At 43.6% G+C, this 24,412-nt stretch overlaps 1 protein-coding gene across 2 annotated transcripts in view; it reads right to left on the reverse strand.

The window, feature by feature from the left end:
- The window catches only part of EIPR1 (EARP complex and GARP complex interacting protein 1), a 199,286-nt gene that overhangs the window by 142,292 nt on the left and 32,582 nt on the right, over positions 1–24,412 (reverse strand). For both annotated transcript variants that reach the window (XM_025203386.1, XM_006022970.3), the window contains exon 3: positions 10,700–10,832. In XM_025203386.1, coding sequence (XP_025059171.1) covers positions 10,700–10,832 — 133 coding nt within the window. The remainder of the gene's footprint in view (positions 1–10,699; positions 10,833–24,412) is intronic.

Below are 24,412 nucleotides of genomic sequence, written 5' to 3' on the forward strand. Positions count from 1 at the left end.
AAACCTAACTCATAGGCCAGTTGCCATTGGCCTGCGTCCCCTAAAATTCGAAGTTGCCACTTATTGAGTCCAGAACGTTGTAGGAGAAATCCAAACATGTATCGCTCCTCTGGTGTTCTCTGTGGCAATGATGGAAGATCGGATTCGCAGTGTCTTGCGCCTTGAGCCTCGATCAGGTGTCGACGTTCCCGATCACTAGATAATCTTGGCACCATCAGGATACGCAGTCATGACAACTGACAAAGGAGGTTACTCATGGGTTGGTTCAATATTGGGTTGAGCAGAATCCGGAGGACGACGATGTTCTTTTGCCCATAAGCCTCAAGACAACTATCTATGCTGTGAACGGTCACTGGAACGGTTCCAGGATCTCGTAGATGATGGTGAGGCCATGGTCTTATTTGCTGGAGTGATGTCAGTCCCAGCGCACATGCTCTGAGGTTCCAGGCACAGTACGAGACTCCGATGATCGCTAGCATGAGTTGCTCTGCGCCGGTATGTTCTGGCCGTCCGTCATGCCATGCGTGGGCTTTCTGACCCCCTTGCCACCCTTTATGTGCAACTGGATCTTCTCCTTTTGTGCCTGAACGATCGTTCCCTTGAGGAACAACCATCCTTCCTGGACTCCCATCTCACCTAGGCTCTTGTCCTTCAGTGCTTCACTTATTAACCTCCTAAGCTCATTGAAAATAACCTTTTTGAAGTCTACCGTTTCTGCCCTACTTGTTATCTTTCCCACCTTTTGACGGATAGTGAATTCCAGCAACTGGTGGTCACTATCTCCTAGATTACCCTGTATCTGCAGATCTCCCACCAGGTCATCCCCTATAGCAAACACCAAATCCAATAAGGCATTTCCCCTAGTGGAACCATATACTTCCTGCATTAGGTGAAGGTCCTGTATGCAGGTTAGGAACCAACGTGATCAGTCAGATCTAGCTGACTACACCTCCCAGCAGATATCAGGGTAGTTAAAGTCACCCATGGCAACCATATCCCTTAAGTGAACCACCTCTGAGAGCTGCCTTGAGAATTCTAGGTCTAGCTCATCCTCCTGGTGTGACAGTCTGTAATACTCCCACTACCAAGCCCATATCACTTCGACCCCCTTGTATTCTGACCTACAGTACCTCAATCTGCCCCTCTTCAAATCCCATCTTGACTACTGAGGACATGTATTGCTCTTTAACACAGAGAGCAATGCCCCCCAACCCCCTTTTCCCCACTCTATCATAACTATGCAGCCTACAGCCCTCAATGCCTACTGCCCAATCGTGGGTAGGGTCCCACCAAGTTTCAGATAGACTAACCAGGTCAAAGTCTTTGTTAGCAAGCAGGAGTGTGAGTTCCACCTGCTTGTTCCCCATACTCCTAGCATTAGTACAGAGACACAAGCCCCGCGATGGGTGCCCTCAGTACCCCTTCGCCCTGATGCCTATCAGACCCAGCAGTACTTACGTGGACTTTTCCAGTGCATGACTCTGTGCAAGCCGGGAGCGGTCCCAGGTTCTCGGGGGCTTTCGCGGCGCGGGCTGTGGCCAGCAGCCCTGGCACACGGGTCGGGAAATGCAGGCCGGCAGGCTAGAATTAGGCACAGACGCTTAGCGGTTGATTAAAGATTATTTTACTTACACCGAAGATGGTCGCGGTGCAGGCAGGAAAACTTGCTTGAGTTGCAGTTACAGACAGAAAAGAAGAGAAGCGGACAAGAGTTCCTTCCACGCGAACCTCTAGCCCAATCCGGTTGAAGGCTCTAAAGACGCAAGCCCGTCGCGTCAAGCGAAGAAAACAACTCGAAGCAGGGAGCTCTGGATACACTCACACGAAGTTTGCTAGGCTCCGTGGAACTCGCGCGCAGGGAAGGGGTTCGTCGAGGGATCGTTCGGCGACGGGGAGAGGCCAGAGGTTGATCAGACCCCTATAGCCTTCTCAAGGTACACGCTGGGTCCGATAGGCTCCGCAGCGCTTAGAGATCTTCACGAGATGTGAAGTTCTCCTCCTCCTCCAGATGGTTGTGGAGTCCTCCCTTGCGGGGTTCTCCTCGGAGTTCTCCAACTTGGGCAGAAACCGCTCAAGTCTCTTATACGGCTAGCAAGCCAATTGCTAGCCGCCACGTGGGAATAATTTAGAACTGGCCAATAGCGGGACACAAATTTGCACGCGAATGGTGGGAACTCCTTCACACCGTGTATTTCTCTTTGCAACTTAGAAATGCACCCTGCAAAGAAAGCTCCTAGTGGCGGGAAATAATTCAGCAGTGCCGAAGCGCGCACACATCAAATCACACCCTTGGGTTGTGACAGACTCCTCGTCCATTGTTCCTAAGTTCTCTCTGTCTTCTGCATCCTCAACCCCTGACGAACCTAGTTCTCACCAACTACTCTTCCCACCCTTACGTGTTTGTATATGGGTAAAGATAACTGGCACTGGCACTCACTTAGCCCATCTGAAATAGCATGCAGGTTTAGCTATAGTAATTCTGGTTTAGAAAGCAGCCTGTCCAGAGCAGTGCTTAAGAATGTCACTTCAAAATATAGTAAATTTATCATATAAACATAGAATAAAAGCAGTGAAATTGTGTGTCTAGCATTCTCAGTGCTTGCAGAAGAGGAGACCACCAACTGAATGTATATGAGCGAATGCAAAATTCAAACAGGTAGGTACAGACAAGCAGCAGCAAAAGTTACTGTTGTTTTGCAAAAATGAATGTGGTGGACTCTCTTAGAAGTGAGAATCTCAGGAGGAAAAGTTGGAATTGCTTTCAATATTCTGTTTACAGAACATGACTAAACTCACCATCTGCCCTGAATTGTGAGGTTTTATGGAAATATGCTATTTCAAAGAGTCTAAAAGGTTAAATAGTTTTATGGGACTACAGGTTGCATGAAATTCTCTCTGTGCTCTAAAGCAGTAGTTCTTAGCCGTGTTAGACTCAAATCACTACTCAGAAAATGCCAGCTCCCATTTGTCACTTTTTTACATTAAAAAAATAATAGAACAATTCGTCTGTTACAAAGACCACAACAGGTCAAAATGTTTGACATGATGGATTTCTATTTGAAATCTCTGGGCTTATCGGTCTTGTGAATCAGCTGTAGTTGTTGGTACACCTAACAGTGCTGATTGGGTGGCACCCCATGAAACCCATCAAAAGATTCTTGCAGCACCTTGGTTAAGAATCAATGCTCTAAGATAATGCTACCCAAGCAGTATACAAAGGCACAGTTACTTACCTTATACTTCACCTTCTCTGAAAAAACTTGCATACAGGCAGTCCTCAGACTTACAACACAATTGGTTCCTGAAAACCGCGTCTTAAGTAGAAACGTTGTAACTCTGAACCAATTTTCTCATAAGAAACAAGGTTATAAATGGGGGATTCGTTCCTGAACCAAGGCCCAATACCCTATTTTCACCAAAAATACCCCAGAATGTTGTACTCAATCAATTATAGATGAGTAATATAGCTACATTAATGTATTTATGTTGTAAATAGCAATCATATTGATTTAGAAGAACTCCTTTGAGGTGACTTTGCTGGACTTTTTGAAGGGTTCTTGGCTGGAGTCTTCTTAGGAGTCTTGGCTGCAGGTTTTTCTGGAGTCTTGTCTGCTTTCTTAAAGAAAGTGTCCAAGGCAGTTTGGACAGATGTTCTCCACGGAGATGAGCAATGCAGAGAACTTGTTCATTGGCATGGCACTGCATCAGATCGAGCGTTGTAAGTCGAAACTGGCGTTGTAAAGTTGAAACAGGGTGTCAATATAAATGTTGTAAGTGCGAAACGTTGCAACTCGAAAGACTGTAAGTCAAGGACTGCCTGCAATTCTCTTTCCTACATAGAAAAAACTAAAAATCTATAATAATAATAATGGGCTTAATCACAATGCTTACTAAAACAACCAGAGTGCTCCAGACAGACAGAACAAGCGTGTTATTATTATAGATCCCGAGGCATTTCAAACAGATACGCAGTGAAGTCAGAGCTAGAACGAAGTGCTGGGGCCCCAGCCGCAGAGCTGGCAGGCTCCACCAGAAGGGGGGGAGCGCGGTTTTTTCCTCAGAAACTGCCTGCCTCTCCCACAGCTGGGGGGCATGCTGCAGGGGGCCCTGGTGCTTCCTTCTGCGACAGCAGCACCACCCAAGCAAGGTACCAGCTGGTGTGTGCTGCCCAGGGGTTACCATTGCTGCAGAAGGAAGGGACTGGGGTTCCCCACAACTCAGGGGTTGCGTGACCTACCAGCAACTCACTCCCCAGCCACAGGAGATGCAGGCAGGCTCTCGGAGAAAAAGGAAAAAAAGATCAGGCCCCTCGCCACTTTTCTTCACCTCCCCCCTGCCCCTCAGCTGAGCCTCCCACACATGCTCCTGCCAACTGACTGCTGAGTGTGCTGTCAGCTGGAGAAGGCGGCTGGGATGGCGCACAGGGCACTAGAAGCCTGCTACGCCCAAGCTTCCTGGAGCATGCTTGGGCTTCCAGCGCCCCATGCACTGTCCCCGCTGCTTTCTCCAGATAGGGCCCTTGTACACATGAGGAATGTTGCTGTAATTTGTTACGTAGCAAACTAAAATACAAGGGATGTGTTTTAGTTTGCTACGTAAAAAAAAAGTCATTTAAATCAAAATATACCGCCGAAAATGTACACTGTTATAAAATGTAATTGTAACATACCACCAAACATGTACTGTTATGCAATTAAATTATTAAAGAGGGCAATTAAACCACTAAAAGAGGTAATTTCCTCATGTGTACAAGCCCCCTGCCCCAGTCTATGACTATAAAGAAGTCACAAGATCAGACTTTTGACAAAATATGTATTTATATTCCTAAACCTGTGTTGGACAGCTTTATGTAGCCTTTGAGGGTGAGAAGCTTTGATTCCATTAAACTATTTGGTCAAAGGATAACTAAAAATCTCGTATTTAAAGAAATACTTTTCCAATAAAAATGTAAAATCACAAATGTTTCGTGGTTTTCAGCTAGTTCTAAATATTTTGCCATTTCCAAAAGTAACAGAAGCAGTTAAAAGCATGATGAGAGGGCAAACTCTCTCTGGTAGTGGCAATCATGTGCCATTCTGCAACATCACCTTTAGAACATCAGCTCAGCTTTAATGAAGCAAGAAGCAGATTCCCCAGCAGAAGAGAATTTCAAAAAGGAACATATAAAATCAGTACCCTAAAAAGGATTTAAGCTTGGGACCACCAAAGAGGTTCTCCCCCTAGCAACGTTTACAAGACATAGAGAGTAAGAGTGATCCTATGAGGGAATATTCAGAGAAGCAGGGAGTTATGTTCCTGTTCTATAGATGAAACGGGAGCAGGATTTCCACAGTTTGGCCATATCCTGACTATGAGAGTAGGTGCTGTTATAAAATGGGCTAATGCTATTTAATTAGCATGGATTTTTTAAATAAGACCTTGCCCGTAGCAAAGATTAAGCAAGTTGTGCTTAAAAACACAATCAACAAGCTGTGGTCACCATGACTAGTTAATACTGTTTAAAATAGGATCCATTTTCATGGTATAGACATGGCTCTCAAATTACCTGCTCACTCATGCATATCCTTCCTTGCCAGTCCAGAAATTTTCGAAGTTAGCATAGTTCTTCCCAGTTTTTGGAGAAGAAGGTACTTAGAACAATTTCACATTCAAGGAAAGTTACTTTCTTGAAAAAGCAGCAGGTTATCAGGCTGCTGCAAGATCAACATGCAAATAAAGCACTGAATATTCTGATGGTTATAAATACTTGATGGGCAAGTATTTCTGACGGGGAGAAACTTGAGAGGAATAGTCTGCCTCCACCCTATTGGAACGTTTTATTTCTCAAGTCTCTTAAATGACGTCTTATCTAGTATTTTTCAGAAATAAGAGTTCATTTTGAATTTATGGTTGAAATACGTAGGCAGTCCGTAAGTTGTGTACTCCATTTAAAGAACAAAGCATATCTTACTAGATGGCAGCACACTGAGAAATCCTGATCGATTACATGGGAAATTTTCATTGACAATAAAATGCATCTTATTAGTGTTAAACAGAAGACTTTCTGCCCCAATACTAATGTGATATCAATTTATGTCAGAAGCCAGATTTGGCATACTCCTGCCAATAACAAAAATACTGAATTAAAATTGTAAAGAAAAAACACTCAGTAGAGTAGAACACAATATTGAGTTATTGTTCCATCTAGCAAACGCCTTCAAGCCATCAAGGATTCAGGATTTTCTCCTCCTCAAAATGTCAAGAAGTGAATCTTCAGGACATAATACAGAAGGTTTTTTGGTGCCTTTCTGCAGAGACTTCGTTAGATAATATCTAGATGCTTTCAAGGGTATAAAGTGCTCTCTCTCTTTTCCAAAATTCAGCTTTATATCCTTATACCTGATCTGGAGAAATACAAAGCCTTCAGTTGGAAAGAAAACTCATACAGAAGGAATAGCAGAATTCTCTCTTGGGAACTGGGAATTCCCTGAGAAGTTTAGAATGACCAGTTGTAAACAGTAGTTTAATAGCTTCCTAAGAGCCATCTCTTCCAAATGACTTCCCCACCCATACAAGGGAAATCACAAACAGAAAGTAGTATTTTTTTGAGGGGCAAATTTTGACTGGAAAGGAGGTGGGCAATTTAATCTCAAGACAAATTTACAACTATGATTAAATACCTAATAGATTTTTAATTCTTGATATTGTGTGTGTATACCAACCCAAACAAAAAACCACTAATTAGCATAGCACAATCATGATTTATGCCAGTTGCTGGCCTACTAGTGACATTTTGTGCTCTTTTACTTAATATTTCCTGCAAGTTGCCTGAAGGAAAAATAAAACAACAAATAAAGGAAAAAAATAAAATATTCTTATACCACACACAGCCCTACCATAATTTCCTGAGTAGGGAACACTTATAACACTACTTTTATTTTTATTTTTTTAATCAAAAGGTTGATGATACACATTCAACTTAGACTAGATGACAATGCTAGACAATTAGGTATTCACCTGTTTACATGTTCATGTCAATCCTGGAGCAAGATAGCAGGCCACATCATTTAGAAAAGAAAAATCTTCCCACCATGATCCTAAGTTTTGAGTACAACTGCTATATGTACTAGAAAGGAAAAAGGCAAAAACTACGCTAGAAAGAGGCTCTGACTTGAACAGCCTGTCCAATGATGGTCACCACGATCTGCCTTACCCTTGAGGAAGACTTCCTACAGGAGGCATCCTTCTTAACTTCCAAAATCCACTGTTGCATTAGTTTAAGGCCTCCCTCACCCAGCAGGTAAGGGCAAAAGTTTTACAATACTCTTCAGTACTTGCAGCTTGACATATTCTGCTCCTTTCTTCCCCGATTCTACACCTTGGAGTGATGTACATGACCCACTTATTTCATTTCAGTTCTTGGTTCCTGAATGGTGCAGCACACTTAACTGAGTGTCAGTTCTTCTTAGTCTATTTTTAACTGACTTTGAACTGAAATTAAGCTGACATCTTGTGGGTTACAAACCATTTTGCAATACTGTCCTTTCACAGATTAGCAGTTTTATTCTGCGCAATAGAATAGATTGCTTTGTGATTAGTTGCTAATGTTCTTTATGTATGCCATTGCAATATAAGATATAGATGGTTTAGTAAGCACAAAAGATGGATGGATTGTACTGAACACTGGATAGTAAGACATTGAGTTAAAGCTGCAAAAATAGTTCTATCATGTGCAATGAAAGTAAAGAGAAAAAGAATTCAAATACAAATAAAAAGATAGTTTGGGGAAATAGAATATTTAAAGTTCATCTTGTAGCAATACAAAACAGACCGAAGTTTGGAAGTTTAAGAGAAAAAGTAGGTATCATCCACATAAGGAGTTAAGTCAGTTTGACTTAATATAACAGAGCAGTTGGAATCTGAAGAATTTTATGTCCCATCCCAAACGCTGTGCATCCTGCTATGCTAGACTTGACTAGATTGAAGGATGCATGATGATCTGTTTAAGGTCCCTTCCAACCCTACAAACTATGAAACTACGATTTCCAAGATGAGGCATAAATAGCTTTAGATCCCAACTGCCTGACTGCCACAGCTAAACCAGTTCCCAGGGCTGCTCACAGACTGATCTTGTGGTCCAGGAAACATCTTCCTTCTGCCTGATACCCAGGACTGCTGAACAGTTGTTTGCAGTGGGCCCAGGGCTGCCCCACTGATGCCAACAATCAGCTGACTGTTGGCATTGCCTAGGGAGAGCCCTGGGTCTGGAACCTGACTCGGGCTATCTGGAACCAAAGGATTGTCCCCATGGGCCTAGACAGGCCCATGTCCAGTTCCAGGCCTGGGGCTGTCCAAGGCTGATATGGACAACTGGCCAACTGTCTGTCAAGAACGACGTGGGAGCGGGGGTGGGAGGGAGCTGGGATGGAGTGCTGCCACCTAACATCCCATGCTGCTGTTGTTCTGCCTCTTGCAGAAAGTGAGGGGTCCGGTTCTCAGTGCTGCTTTGGAATCATGGCAGCGCTCCCCCATGCTTGGAGCACTCCGATTGGTTGTTTCCATCAGCTAGTCAGAGTGCAAATAAAGCATTATGGACAAACAGGCAGACAGACAGACTTAGGCTTTTATATTAGAATTATCCATTTTGAAAGCACTGGCCATAAACAGCCTGGGTCTGGAACTGACCCAGACAATAAAGTGATTACACTAGCCCCAGACAGCTCCGAGTCCCTGGGCTCCCCCAATCCTGATCCCTGGGGTTTGAGTGGGGGGAGCCCTACAGTGGTATGATCAGGATCTGAGGAATTTTATGCCCCATCCCAAAAAAGACTTGTGTCCTACCATGCACATATGGCATTTTTGGAATGGGCATAAAAATTCCTCACATTCTGATCACACCACTGTTTTAACATCTTCCATGGGCTTCAAATTGCTCCCAAGAAACCACTTTGATGTTAATTTTCATGGCAAATTCCAGTTTTTCAACCTCTCTGTGCGTTACTGGCAAGGTAAACAAGTCATACCCAATAAATCAAGCCAGAAAGTAATAGGAAATCAATCACAGGCCACTATCATTTTGTCACCATCTCCAAAACCAGTTAACTACTTAAAAAATCATCACAGGTTTCTGTCGCTTTATGCTGTACATGTGTTCCTTGAAAACAGCGCATAACTCAAATTCACATAAAGGGAACCCACTTTACAATGCAGCAAATAGGGATATGTTCCAACACCTCAACTGTACTGACCCCCAGACCCATTTCTACAAGATAATTTTGGTACTCACCAACAGCAGACATTACACGCAAGCACAGGACACTATCATAATGGGGATGGCAACTACAAAAACACATGTCGCAGACAATGAGCAAGGAGCACAAATCCACACAAGAGACTATATTTTGGTGTGCATCACTCCCACAATGCACTGCACAAGGCAGCTGACTTCAGGCTTTCACCAGATAAGAGTGAATTTACCACGCATATAACAAAATTTTTGGTCTAAAAAGGGTCATCACATAAGAGCGAATGTGCACATACTGAGCCCGCATAAAGTAAGGAAAACCTGTATTTTACCGTTCTCCCTCATAGAGAATTCAGAATACCGGCAGTAAAACTGATCAGTCTAGTTAATTTCCATCTGCTACAGCTACAATGCTGAGAAAATAGATCCAAAGCCTTTGCTATTTCTATCTGCAGATGCAGGAAAACAAAAAAGTACATTAGCTTATAAACAATTCCCATTTACAATGTTCATTATATCATGGGATTTTTTTTTCAGCTAAATAAAGCAAAATATTTATTCAACCTGACAGGACGAATCTTTTTGTTTTCCAGGATTAACTTCAAGCTCACCACTGGTAAAAATGAACCTCAGACTAGCTAATCTTCACAGGTATGACTGTAGGAGGAGCACCAAATTTCTTCACACCAACAGCTGTACATCCTCTTTTAGTCTGAACAAGGATTCCCTGTGCTTTTACTAGCAAAACATTTAGTTAAAAACTATACAATCCTCCGTGGGCATATGGGGCCCCTATATACATGCCAGATATGTGCTCCGACACATGCTAATTAGCATCGGAGCAGACTCAATTAAATCAAGTCTGCTAATTAGCACGCTCCAGCAACTTCTGCATCACGTGCATTCAGCATGCCCATGCTTCAAAATGGCAGCAGGGGCACTTTAACTAAAGCTCATCTTTAATTAGAGAGCCTCTCGAATTAAAGTGCCATCCCACCCAGGAATACATATAAAGATGTCTGTGGATGTTACATGTTATAACTACATATGTGCAATGCTTCTGCAATTTCTAGAAGAGGTTGATATTGCTAAAAACAGTTTTAAAATCTATTTACCAGTACTTCCACTTTGAACAAACTTACATGAATGCTAAAGGGAGCAAAGTCTAATAGTACAAGGGTGTAATTTACTTAACTGTAGCTAGGTTAATCAGACAAATAACTTGCACTTATTTTCAGACCCGTCTTGAGTGACTGACTTTGGGTTTTTTTGGGTTTTGGGGTTTTGTTTTGTTTTTTTGGGGGGGGGAGGGGTTGCGGGGGGAAGGGGGTTAATATAAAAAGCGTTTTGGAAAAGCACATATAGTAGAAGAAAAATCTTATTTTAAACTAGTTATGGACTGCTAGATGTGCAACACTATGGTACATCCCAGAAATATTAAAATGCAAGCTCTAAATTGTTAAAAAGTGTACTTACTTCTATTGTAGCAGGTTGCCAGCACACCTTTATCTGCAGGACTGGCACTGATTTGCCAAATTTCACCCACTTGATGGAGGAGAACATTTTTGTTTATAATGTTATTTTCATCATCAAAATCTATGATGTGAATCTGCAAATACAATAAAAGAAACATTAGGGCCTCAAGTGTTTTCCTGTGGGACTTAATTATACAACATGATTGCACCGAACCATCTAACGTGAGTTTTATGACTGATATCTACTTTAATTAATTGTTATAGTAACAATATAACACTTCTTTAATTTCATGAAAGATATTCTCTCCAAAACCAAATGTCCTTGTTGTGAAGAAATCCCATTTGCTCTTCCTGTTCTTGCAACTTCAAAAGCACACTACATTTGCTGTGGTGGTTAAAAAACAAAAAATGACCTGGAGGAGTCCTAGCTTTGCAACTCATCATTTCCCAGCACTAAACAGAAATGTATAGACTGAGGGTGTAAACGATTAGAAATAAAAACGTTTACACCCTCAGTCTAAATGTCTGTTTGTGTATCCAAATCACCAGAACTAAACCTTCTTTACAGGAATAAAGCAGGGGGAGTTTCACTGGTGCTGTTAGAAAAGGGATACCCTATTGAAACTGTTGTAGATCCCTGTTCAACTGCCGCATATAAATCTACACCATTTAAAAACAAGCTATAGGCAGTCTTCTCCATGGACTGCCACCTTGATGGGCTAGAGAGGCTTGCATACACCGATGACCTTAAGAGCAATACCATCAGGAGTCCTGTATTCCTGGTAGGGTCATCCAGGGTGGTAAGGTCAAAGGTGAGGCATCAGATGAAGACCAGACCAACACAATACAAAGATCTCAATGGTGGAGCAGGCAGATGTAGAAGCCATGCTTCTCAATAGCTGTAAAGGCAGATGAAGGCTGCAGTGGAGAAGTAACCCCAGCTGTCTTGGATCCCCTTGCCGCTGGAAATAGGTTTCTCCACCGCCAAGATCCATTCAACTGTCAATGCGCAACGGTAAAACAAGTTATGCACAAGCCTTTCCCAGTGGCGCAATATCTACTACAATAACCAAGACTAATACCCATAACTTCTACAAAGTCCTGCAGTGACAGATGAGTGGCCATGGGGACAAAGTGATCACCGGTAGTCCTTAGCCACAGATCCACATGGAGGCAGTGACTGCATAATGGTTACTTCACCCAGGGAATTTTCAGGCCAGCTTGCGGAGACACTAAAAGCAAGGGATGTAGTTGTCATGGGTGATTTTAATTACCCGGACATCTGCTGGGAGGAGCAGTCAGCCGGGACAGACCGCTCCAGGAGGTTCTTGGCCGAGTTGCAGGACCTCCACTTGATTCAGGAGGTGCACAGTCCCACCAGAGGCGATGCCCTGCTGGACCTGGTCCTGGCCACAGGCGACGACCTGGTAAGAGGCCTCCAGGTTCTTGACCACCTGGGTAATAGTGATCATCGCGTGCTGGAATTCACCATCCAGCGTAGAGTGTCAAGGGCCCGTAGCAAGGTGGTAGCCCTAGACTTCAGGAGGGCCAACTTCAGTGAGATGAGGAGATTAGTGGGAGAGGAACTGGGGTCCTTGAGGGCAGAGGAACTCAGCGTCCAAGAGGAGTGGTCGTTCCTTAAGGAAACGATACTCGGGGCCCAAGGGGTGTCCATCCCGACAAGAAGCAAGGCGGGCAGGAGTGTCCAAAAGCCCCCCTGGCTCACCAAGGGTGTCCGGGAATGCCTGCTTGCCAAAAGGGTGGCGTACGCCCGGTGGAAGGGGGGTGTAATCTCCAAAGAGGAGTATACCTCCTCTGCTCGGGCCTGCAGGCGGGCTGTTAGGAAGGCCAAGGCGGAGATAGAGCTCGGATTAGCGTCCAGGATTAAGGATAACAAAAAGTCCTTTTTCAAATATATTGGGAGGATGAAGAAGGCGCCGGGTAATGTGGGGCCCCTGCAGGATATGCGGGGCAATCTGGTGGTTGCGTCAGAGGATAAAGCGGACCTCTTTAACCAATTCTTCACCTCCGTTTTCTTGTGCAGGGACCGGGACTTCCCTGCTGTGATAGAAGCCGGACGCGAGGGGATCGCCTTCAGACCTCAGGTTGGGGAGGACCGGGTTAGAGAGCTTCTGGAGGGGCTGGACGCGTTCAAGTCAGCGGGTCCGGATGCTCTCCACCCCAGGGTGCTGAGGGAGCTGGCTGGGGTTATTGCAGGGCCCCTGGCACGGCTCTACGAGCGATCGTGGTGCTTGGGCCAGGTGCCAGACGATTGGAAGGTAGCTAATGTGGTCCCCATCTTCAAAAAAGGGAAAAGGGAGGACCCGGGCAATTATAGGCCCGTCAGTCTTACCTCAATCCTGGGGAAGCTCTTTGAGAAGATCATCAAGGAGCACATTTGTGATGGGCCGGCATCCGAGATGATGCTCAGGGGCAATCAGCATGGATTTATTAGGGGGAGATCATGTCAGACCAACCTGATTGCCTTTTATGATCAGGTCACAAAGGCCATGGATGCAGGTGTCGCGGTGGATGTAGTCTTTCTGGACTTCAGCAAGGCCTTTGACACCGTCTCTCACCCCATCCTAATTAATAAACTAGGCGACTGTGGCATAGATGCCTACACGGTCAGATGGATTGCAGATTGGCTGAAGGGTCGCACTCAGAGGGTGGTGGTGGATGGATCATATTCGACTTGGGGGGAGGTGGGTAGTGGAGTCCCTCAGGGCTCGGTCCTGGGCCCTGCGCTGTTCAATGTCTTCATCAGCGATCTTGATGTTGGGGTGGAGAGCAACCTGTTTAAATTCGCTGATGACACCAAAATTTGGGGGGAGGTGAGCACGCTAGCAGGGAGAGAGAGATTGCAGAAGGATCTGGATAGGTTACAGGGGTGGGCAGACAGGAACAGGATGCGTTTCAATACGGACAAGTGCAGGGTGCTGCACTTGGGTAGTAGGAACCAGCAGCACACTTATAAGATGGGGAGCTCCCTACTTGAGAGCACGGAGGCGGAAAGGGATCTTGGTGTCATTATTGACTCCAAGATGAACATGGGCCGACAATGCGAGGTCATGGTTGGCAGGGCTAACCGGACCTTGTCGTGCATCCACAGGTGCATCTCGAGTAGAGCCAGGGAGGTGATCCTCCCCCTCTATGCGACGCTGGTCAGGCCGCAGCTGGAGTATTGTGTCCAGTTCTGTGCGCCCCATTTCAGGAGGGATGTGGACAACATGGAGAGGGTCCAGAGGAGGGCCACCCGCATGATCCGGGGACAACAGGGCAGACCCTACAGTGAGAGACTGCGGGACCTGAACCTATTCAGCCTCCACAAGAGAAGGCTGAGGGGGGACCTGGTGACCGTCTATAAACTCACTAGGGGGAACCAGAAGGGTTTGGGGGAGACGCTGTTTCCCCTAGCCCCCGCTGGCATAACAAGGAGTAATGGGCACAAGTTGATGGAGAGGAGGTACAGATTGGACATCCGTAAAAACTACTTCACAATTAGGGCGGCTAGGAGTTGGAACCAACTTCCAAGGGAGGTGGTGCTGGCCCCTACCCTGGGGATCTTTAAGAAGAGGCTGGATACCTACCTGGCTGGACTCATTTGAGACCCGTTTTTTTGTTTAGGGTTCTTTTGTTGTTCTCCCGCCCTGGCGGGGGGTCGGGCTAGAAGATCTATTAGGTCCCTTCCGACCCTAAAACTATGATCTGGGACAGAATAGTGATATGGCAACTGCAATTGTGACTGAGAAGTCCTTTTTAGGACTCCCTTTCCTCACCCCATATGGGGAAGGGGCTAGAAAAGGTGCCCCAAACATAGGCCATCCCTATGTGTCAAGTGGACAAGTATACTTTTTACCTTACCTAACTGGATAGCCGCTTTCAGGGGGGATCACTAATTTCAGTCGAAACACAAAAATGTCTTTTGCATCCTAGAGTGTATGAACCATACTAGATGACCTGACAAGTGACAGACCTGAACACAGAACAGCTCTTGTCACCCAAGAACTCCTGTGATATAAAATTAATATCACTGCTCTCACCAAGACCAGACGTGCAGACAAAGACCAACCAAGGGGGGTGGGGGTGTGATATACATTCTTCTTGAAAGGGAAACCTGCAAATTATAGACCAATACATGGCCCTGGTTTTGCCATTAAGAACCAGATTGTCAGTCAAATGCCCAAACTCCCTGTTGGCACCTCATGACTCCCTGCCTCCAGCTGACCAACAATTTGTTAGCTTCTGTCACCAGTGCATATGCCCCCACACTCGATGCCAAGGAAGAACAAAAAGAACAGTTTCATGTTGACCTTGATGAAATCCTAACTACCATCCCAAAAGAGGACAAGATCATGCTCCTTAGAGATTTCAATGTGAGAGTTGGCTAGGACTTTAACATGTGGAGGGGCACCACTAGGAAAGGAGGAATGGGCCAGGACAAGACCAAATCCAACAGCACCCTCTTACTAAATATGCAAAGCATGACCTTGTCATTACTAAAACTATTTTCAGACAATGTGACAGTTACAAAACAACATGGCAACACCCCCACCCAAAACAATGGCACCTCCTCGATTATATCATCATAAGAGCATGTGATCTAAAAGCCATCTGTATCACATATGTCATGAGAGGAGCTGATGACCGCTGAACTAGTCATTGTTTAGTGAAATCAATCATGTCCATCAGGGTTCCACTGAAACATCAAAAGCAACCCAAATCAGTCTGAAGACAGTACAACATGAAATGCCTTCAGACCCCTAGCCACCAAAGCTCTACAAACACATCTCAGTAAGAAACTTGCCAATCTTAGGATTAAAAATGATAACACTTGTGTTCAGGAAAGATTCACAAGCTCTAAAAGAGACCATCCAGAATCAATTGGCTTTAAATCACCGAACACCATCAAGACAGGTTTGACAAAAACAATGCTGAGATCAAAGGCTCTCTTAAGCAGGAGAGAAAAGCTTTCTGACTGACAAAACCATCCTACACCGAGTCAGAAGCAGAGAATTCTTGGCAACTTAAAGTTGAAGCCCAGAGGAAGATTTGAAAAATCAAAAACAAATGGTGAGAAAAGAAGAGGAAAGAAATCCTAACAATGTGTTGACAATCATGACATGCAGAGCTTCTTCAGTGTAATCAAGGGTTTATACAGACCAAGCTCTTGTAGACTCACCCTGCTTAGATCTCAAGACAGCAGTACACTCCTCAAAGATGAGTCCATCAAAAACCACCAGAAGGAGAACTACCAAAAACTCCTGAACTGAGAATTAACGATGACTAATGAAACCATTGAATCCATCCCACAGCATCCAGTAAGGGCAGCTCTTGCCAGTCTACCAACAATAAGACAAATGAAGAACAACAAACCATCTGGCCCTGATGGCATGCCAGCTGAGATCTTCAAAGTAGATGGGAAACTATGACCAACAAGCTCTACACATTGTTTCTTAAAATCTGGAACACTGAGGAAATTCCCACTGACCTAAGGAATGCCAATATTAAAAAGGAATGCCATTTTTTAAAAAGGGGATAAGGCTGACTGCGGAAACTATTGAACTATTGCCCTCCTCTCCATCGCTGGGAATAGTCTTGCTTGAATTCTGCTGAACTAACTGCTCTTGCCAAGGAAACCCTTCCCGAGTCTCAAAACAGCTTCAGACCATCAAGAGGTACTGTGGATATGATTTTTGCAGTCTGGCAGATCCAGGAAAAATGCCAAGAACACCACCAGGAACTGAATATGGCTTTTATTGACTTGACCAAAGCCTTCAACTCTGTTAACTGGGAGGCTTTATGGAAGATCTTATTGAAGTATGACTGCCCAGCAAAATTTATCACCATCCTAAGACTCTTTCATGACTAGATGACTGCCCCCATCCTATGCAGTGGCTCTGCTATGGAGCCCTTTGCCATTCAAACTGGTGTCAAGCAGGGTTGCATGATGATACCAATTCTGTTTTCTATCTTTGTTGCAGCCATCAAGATGCTTATCCATGTCTGTCTGCCACATGGGATTGGCATTGAGTGCAGGATGGATGGGAATCTTTTCACTGTCTCCATACCAAACCAGGGTTACTTCACCCTCAATTGCAGAACTTCCAGTATGCCGATGATTGCACTGTCATTTCACATATGGAGGAGGACCTACAAACAGCCTTTAACTGCTTCTCTTGAATATATCAGTGCCTGGGACTGACCCCTAACATCAGAAAAACAAAGGTGCTTTCCAAAGCTCCTTTATATAAAGGCTGTGGTAATCACAACCCTTCCTTATGGCTTTGAAGCTTGGGGGACCACCAGAATGGAAGTGTTATTTATTCAACATCAGCTGCAGTGGACAGGGCAGTGTGTGCGCGCATACCTGATGTATGTTTACCGTAACAACTGGTATACTCCCAACTCAGCCACAGACAAAGAACATATGCAGGCCACAGGAAATGCTTCAAGGACACCCTCAAGGCAAACATTAAGAAGCGTGGCATTGACACCACAAATTGGGAAAAAACTAGCCTGGGGCAGGGCTACATGGCAATGTTCACCAAGCCCTTGATGTATTCCCCTGATGTAGCGGTAAGCTACTACCAAGTACCCAATCTCATTTCATTTCATGCTACCAATTTCATTTCCTAAATGTACCTCTATCTTCTTGCTTACTATGTGGAAGACCACCACACACACAGCAAAATTAAAAACACCTGGTCCAGGAAACCATACATGAATAGCTTTACTAATAGGAGTAGTTTCAATACGTTCAACAGCAAGTAGTTTCTATATTTTAGATTGACTGTCATTATCTAAAGCCAGATGACCTGCATCATGGGGAGAAAACAAAAAGTAATAGTAGGGAATTACACTGTCTTTTTAAACTAGGTCATCCCAAAACCTTAGGTACACAAAAGTCCACATTGGACTGCAGACAATTTTTTTAAATGTTCAGGGGGTCAGGTACAAGAAAACTGCCACTTCGGTGTTCTGTTTGGGTTGAAAAATCTTTGTAAAACTTGACTGCAACTGAAGCTGCAAATCTCCCTTCCTTCCCTAGTGGATTCCCTTGACTTCACAGTCTGACAACTCTCAACCCAAGTAAGGGTCATACTCTCTAGTTCAGTTAATCTCAAATTAGTATGCACCTTTTTCACACTCTCACCAATACTGCCATCAGCAATTACATCCTCATACTTAATTTTGGTTTCCTATATCAGTGCTATTCTTCTAGTCAGCTATTTAAGCATCTATGGCTCCCAGCAGCTCAGTGAGTCACCTCTCTCCAGTCTTAATTTGTTGACCCAAACCCTCAATCCATCTAGGAAGAGAGACATTATTCATCCCCTAAACCAATTGCATATCCATCTTCCTGTCCAATTTAAAAAGTGACCCTACTGCCTTTCAAAACTCTCCAGTCTGATGCTACCTTAACTTTGACTTCGGAATTGTCTGCACACCCAGACCTTATCTGAGTTTCCTCTATATCCTGTTGCATTAGTCCTACAGCAAGTCACATTACAACTCAAACTGCCTCATCTGCTCTCCCTCAATTCATCTTGAAATTGAAACTTCAGACTTCTCTTCTCTTTTTAGCCTTTGAAAGACTCTTTCTGCAAAACATTTTATGAAGCTTTCAACAAGGTCAAATTATTAGTTGTACCAGATAAATCTAGCATTTTAACTTCACAAACAAAATACTGTATTTATTTGAATGCAAAATTAGGGTCTTTTTTTCCCAGTCAGCATGGGGGGAAAAAGCCTTGTTTTGTTTTGGATTCAAGTACATCCTGAGGCAGATAGCTGCTCAGTTCTGACTTTGGCCCCAGGCTCAGGGCTGAAGCCAGAACCAAGTTATTATTTGCCCTGGGCCAGAATGCCTCATTTGTCAGGGACAGGGGGATGTGGCCAGGGAAAGCATGGGAGACAGTGGGGTGGACAAGGAGGGGGGGCAGGGGGAAGAGACATGTAGCTTGCCCTCCTGTGCCTGTCTCTGCCCCTTCACTCCCCACCCCACAAAGTCTGTTCCAGCCTCCCAGCTGCACCCTCCCTGACCTTCTGCTCCAGCTCTGGTCCCTCCAGACTCAACCTAGCCAAGCTAGGAGCTGCTACCACTTCTTTCTGGCTGGTCTGGGGCAGAGCAGAGGGTACCTGCTCCAGGAGAGCAGAGCTACAGCAATAGGTAAAGGGAAGAGGGTTGAGGGGCAGGCACAGGGGGACAAGAGGCAGGGGAGCAAGGGACAGGTGTTTGGCCTCTTGCCCCCTGCCCCCCCCCCACACACACACACACTTTCCCTGTCACAGCAGTGCAGGGAGGGCAAATTTAAGACAGCCTTCCACAAATTAGAATCTATAAATGGAAAATTATAACAAATTTATAATTGCCCATGTATAGAATCTATTAGAGGGGAATTGTTGTAAATTCAAAGTCATTATGAATTCGGGTAAATATGGACACTTTATGAATTTGGGATATGAAAATAAAGATAAAATAGTAATGCGCATTGAAACCACAGTCAATAAACAAGTCTTTCCTCTTATACATCGACCTAAAACACTTCCAACAAGCCAGTAAGTAGAAGAGGAATTCCTCTTGCTTCTATAGAAAATCCCTGAAAACTGCTCTTCTGCCTTGTGTCACTTAAACAGAGAGAAGTCTTCAAGTTTATTGCTTCAAGTATTAGAAAAATGTAGAGCAGGATCTTTAGTATGTGATCTAGTGTCTTTAATATAAAAAAATTCAAACTATAATTTTATGCCAATATTGCAGTATATAATACATCAGACCTACCTCTTTGCATTTTCTCCCTGCTCCCAGGCTTCTCAAAAAATGTAAAACCTTCTACTGAAGCTATTAAGCAGTCTCCTTGGCAGTGCAACCAAGTCCCTAAAGGTGACTACAAATCAAAATTCCATTTACTTCAACAGTGCGTATTATACGCCCCCACTAACCAGGTTAAGAGGGTCATTCAGCACATAAACCAAAAAAGTACCCTTTGCCCTTATCTAAAGCCCCTCAAAGTCACAATAACCAGTTTCTACTCCACTGTGATGTTTCTGCTTTAGCTGACGTCACAGCTACTGGATAATTCTGATGGAGCAAAGAGTCAGCCCATGAAAGATCCAGTACAGGACCTTTATTAACACGAAATTTCACATTTGCCAGTTTCAGTATTTTGGACCCTTTTAAAGCTGGGAAAAACCACATTCTCCTTTTTTAACTAGGACATATAATCATAGGTGCATGAGCCCATCAAAGCAAAACATGAATAAGTTGATCACCATGGAATGGAAAAGATTTAAAACGGGAAAAAAAATGTTTTATCCCATAGTTAAGATTTGTCAGAGCAAATACCCCTCCTAGCCTGGCTACTTTGAGCAGCACATACCTCTATGATTGAAGGACTTCTTGCAATTCTTCTGTACTTGTGAAAATATAAAATACATTAATATCCAGATGCACTCTAATACAAGAAAAGTAAACAAAAACAAGATACAAGTCTCATTGTCTTGCACAAATGTCAACTCTAAAATAAACTAACTAAAAATGTTCCTGATGAATGTGTCAAGTGGACAAGCATACTAAAGTTAGAATTCAGTTAGTTCATACCAGCACATGATTACATTTTGATATTAAGATTAATACCACTATAAAAAGGGTAATACATTAAGAAGAGGTAGGTAGGTAAGGACTTGATTACGCAAAAAAAAGTTTTGTGAAACAATTATATTAACATGGCTTCAACTCTTATACATAAAGAAGACGTGCAGGCTAAACAAATGTAGAAGTGGCCACACATTAACATTGCATGGTAAAATTAAACCACTTCACTTCTGTATAGACAATTTCTTCCAGTAGAAAAACAGCTCAAGAGCCGGATTATATAGATGTTCTGTGGCTGGGGTGTCCCAGGCAAGCTTTCCAGCCAGGGGACATGCAAGGGCCATCCCTGCATTTAGGGAAACACACTACTTGATGGCCTGACCTCTTATCTTCCTGAAAAGCAGCAGCTGTCACAGACATAAGGGAGGGCTCCTACCCTGGGAGAATGCACCCCCATCCCACCAACCAACTGACTGGAAGGGGAAGGGGTCACTGTCCGAGGGTGGGCCTGCTGGTTTTCCCCAGCACAATAGCCTGGCTTCTTTCACGGGCTGACCCGGAGAAGGCAACCAGGGCACTTAACCACCACAAGGCTCTGAAGGCCCTGCCACAGAGGAGCACAGCAGCCTGCCTCACCCTGCACTACTCTGGGCTGACTCAGAGCAGTTCAGGGTGAGGCGGGGGCATTTCACTGCCAAACCTAGCTGCTGAGGCACTGCAGCCTGCCTCACACTGCTCTGCAGCAAGGGGAAGCCTGTGGAGCCAGGAGCCAAGTTTGGGGAAAGCTTCCACGGGCCAGGCACTCATCCCCTCTGGATTTTAAATCACTGCCCTGCTGCTCAGAGGAGTGGCAGGGAAGACAAGTGGAAACTGGAGGGGTTGAGATCCAGGCTTGGGAGGCTTTCCCCCCCCAAGCCCAGCTCCAGACTCCTCTAACTTTTAAACTGCAGTCCCCACAGCTCAGCCGAGCAGGAGGGCGAGGTCCCCAGGAACAGTTATGCTTGGGGAAAAATGTGCAGATGTTCACGCGAAAAAAAACTCTCTGGGAGCAATTTAAGCCTGGGCATCATGGCATTTCTCCCCAAGCAGCCATTTTTGCTCCAGGAGAAAAAAAGTGTGAACACCTGCACACTTTTGTTTTCTACCAGGAGAATGGTGAGTCTCCCAATATAAACTGAACATCTGTAAGCAGCTTCTGATAGCTGAGCCTACAAAAACCAAACTCATGCAGCACAATTTCAGTACAATGGGAAGGGAATAACATGTAATTCTTGAAGCACGCAGTGAAAATTCTTTTCCCAACCCTCATGGTTACTACAAAATACAATGTTTGTCTTGATTTGGCAGGGTGTTTTTTTTTTAATGCTCCCTAAACCTAGATTAGCAGAGATCACCACCCTAGTTATCTAAATGCAAAAGACCACAACAGCACTGCAGTCAGCTATCCTGAAAGAAAGCATGTGACTTCTACAAAAGGAACCAGCAGCCAAGAGTTGGGTTCTCCTCTATCAAAAGCCAGGAGAAAAAAGACCTTCATATTTCCTTAACCACATCTAGATCAGATTATTTTTCAAATACTCCACTATCCTAATTGATTGTTTGGTCCAACTTCTCTCCCACTTCTTCCCAGTTTTTATTCTACCTGCCTCATTCTGCCTACCATCTATGCCCCCCCATCATCCTTCCCTATATCCCTTCTCTACAAATGATTCTTCACAATGATCCTCTTCCTCCTTCATGTTTCCATTCATCTGCAGGATACCATGATAAAAAGTTAAAACTTGCATAACAGGAAATATATTAACAACCACCATAACAAACTGACTTCTGTGTATATCCCTTTAATTCACTCTCAACGTGTTTTTGAATCAAAGACTGTTCATATAAATTCATTAAAGTTTCAAATCCAGCCTAGTGAGGCACATGAGTTTATTAGAAGCACCTTCCATTATAATAAATTGAGAAATTATGAAACTGAAATGCCTAGATATACCGGATATAGTACTAGATACAGCACCCTAAGCCTAAAAGCTTGAGAACTGTTGACATTTTGAATGCTGTCCAAATAAATATTATATTTTAAAAATACATTAAAGTGGATGAACAGTAACTGATTTTTTTCCACTGAACCTTCTGTGAATACTTGAACAACTACTGCTATAACGCTATTTTGTTACTTTTTAGAGCAACAGCTGTTAGTAAACCAGAAAAAAACTCTTTGTATAGCCTATATATTAAGAGTACTGAAACGACCTTTTATCTTCCTCCAGCACACCTTTATATAGCTATAAGGAAAACAAGAGATTCTGTACACATTGGTGCTGTATGAAAAATCTCACAATTGTATGGAGGTCAGAAAACCAAAGATGTGAACCAGCTCTAAAAGACAGGTCAAGTAACTCAAAAGAATTCCTAAGCATATCCAGAAAACAGGGAGCTGAATTAAGTAATAATGATTTAGAACGATGGAATTTCTTGTGGCTTAATGATTAGGTGAGATTTGATGGCCCGAGGCATAGCCAAAGGCCATTAACCCCCAAACATTTGTTAATACAAAGTGCCCTGTACCTCTATAATTAATACTATTTGTGGGAAAAGAAAAGTGGGTTGGAAACAGGTGAAATGCATGTGCAGGTTGTTTTTCTAGAATGGGGGAATTTATTTCCAAGCAATTACCTTGCCCGAGTCATGTCAATATTTTCCTTTTAGTAAATTTTAAGGATTTAAAGACTCATTGGATAATAGTTGATAACTAAAGATGCTTCCTGACTACCAACTAAGTCACTACATTTCCAGTTTAAAAAATCGTGAAATTAAAAAAAGATGAATTTTAGTCAGGATATAATCACCTGCTTAGCATAACACACCTCCTGTGAAATGGTGAAAGAGCAACTGAAATTGGAGTGTAAATACACAGTTTTCTTTAAAGATATTATTTTTGTATAAAAATATTAACTGATTTTTTGTCAGCTACTTCCTTCTCCTTCTTGCAACTATTAAAACAAAAACCCCATTGTACCCAGCTCCTTACATGTTACCCAATCTCTCCCAAATTCAATTCACATTTGCTTCCACTGCTAACTTCAGTCCATGCACTAACAGCTCTCTTGGATTATACATTATATTGAAGAAAAATGTTATCTGAATTTTGAAAATGTTTTCTTCACTGTGCTCCATTCCCTTCATTTTCTGTTCTGTCTCTTCCTTCTCACAACCCCAAGATACTTTTAGGTTTATTTCAGTTCTCTGTCAGTTTGATATTGTAAGCCGGCCAGAGTAGTGGCTCATCTTCACACTGCGCAACTGTGGACACTGTATTCAGGGTGGAAAGTGAGGAAAATGTAATAATCGTCTTATATGCCCACAAAACAAATTCCAACTGTGTGAATCACCAGAACAAGATACTGCTCACAATATAGTATGCATGATCCAAGCTTCACTGGGAAATTTGCCTAGAGACTTGGTCAAATGCCACCCACTTTGACACCATTTCACAGCGAGTTCTATGCATCTGCAATCCTTCCTCTTTCTTAGATGAGGCACAAAACAGTCTATATTGAGATTTACTTTATTCTCACAGAGCAACCGAGTCAAACCTTCATCACAAATGGGATAATTAAGACCTCCTAGATGCAAAGTTCCAAAATTTGGTTGTGTCCTCAGGGTATTACTGAAACTGTCTGGAGAGTTAGTGGCTCCACTAATTTCATGGATTTACAAGACAGTTCAAAACTAAAATGCACCCCTCAGTTTTAAGACATGAGCCTAATTTTAGTCTTCTAAAAGTCAAATACTGCACTAGAAACACAAAAGATTGACCATAGGCAGCAATATAAAGTTACACAATAAAAAGCCTGGAAGAAACTGAACCAGGGAAGTTTTGCAGATAAATCAGAGACCAAAAATCAGAGTTCACATTTACAGGAATAGAGATGAAGACCATTACCAATAATTAAAACTGAAGGCCACTGACAGATGTGGAAAAGTAAACCCAAAACAACAACACTCCCTCTGCCCTACCAAAAAAACCCCACCCACCACCACCAAAAACAGAGCTTTACAGAAAGCAGAGACATGTCAGTTTGGCCTGACTCGCCCAGCGTCTGTATAGACTGCGCG

Source organism: Alligator sinensis, unplaced genomic scaffold (assembly GCF_000455745.1).
Source record: "Alligator sinensis unplaced genomic scaffold, ASM45574v1 scaffold832_1, whole genome shotgun sequence".
Classification (NCBI taxonomy): domain Eukaryota; kingdom Metazoa; phylum Chordata; order Crocodylia; family Alligatoridae; genus Alligator; species Alligator sinensis.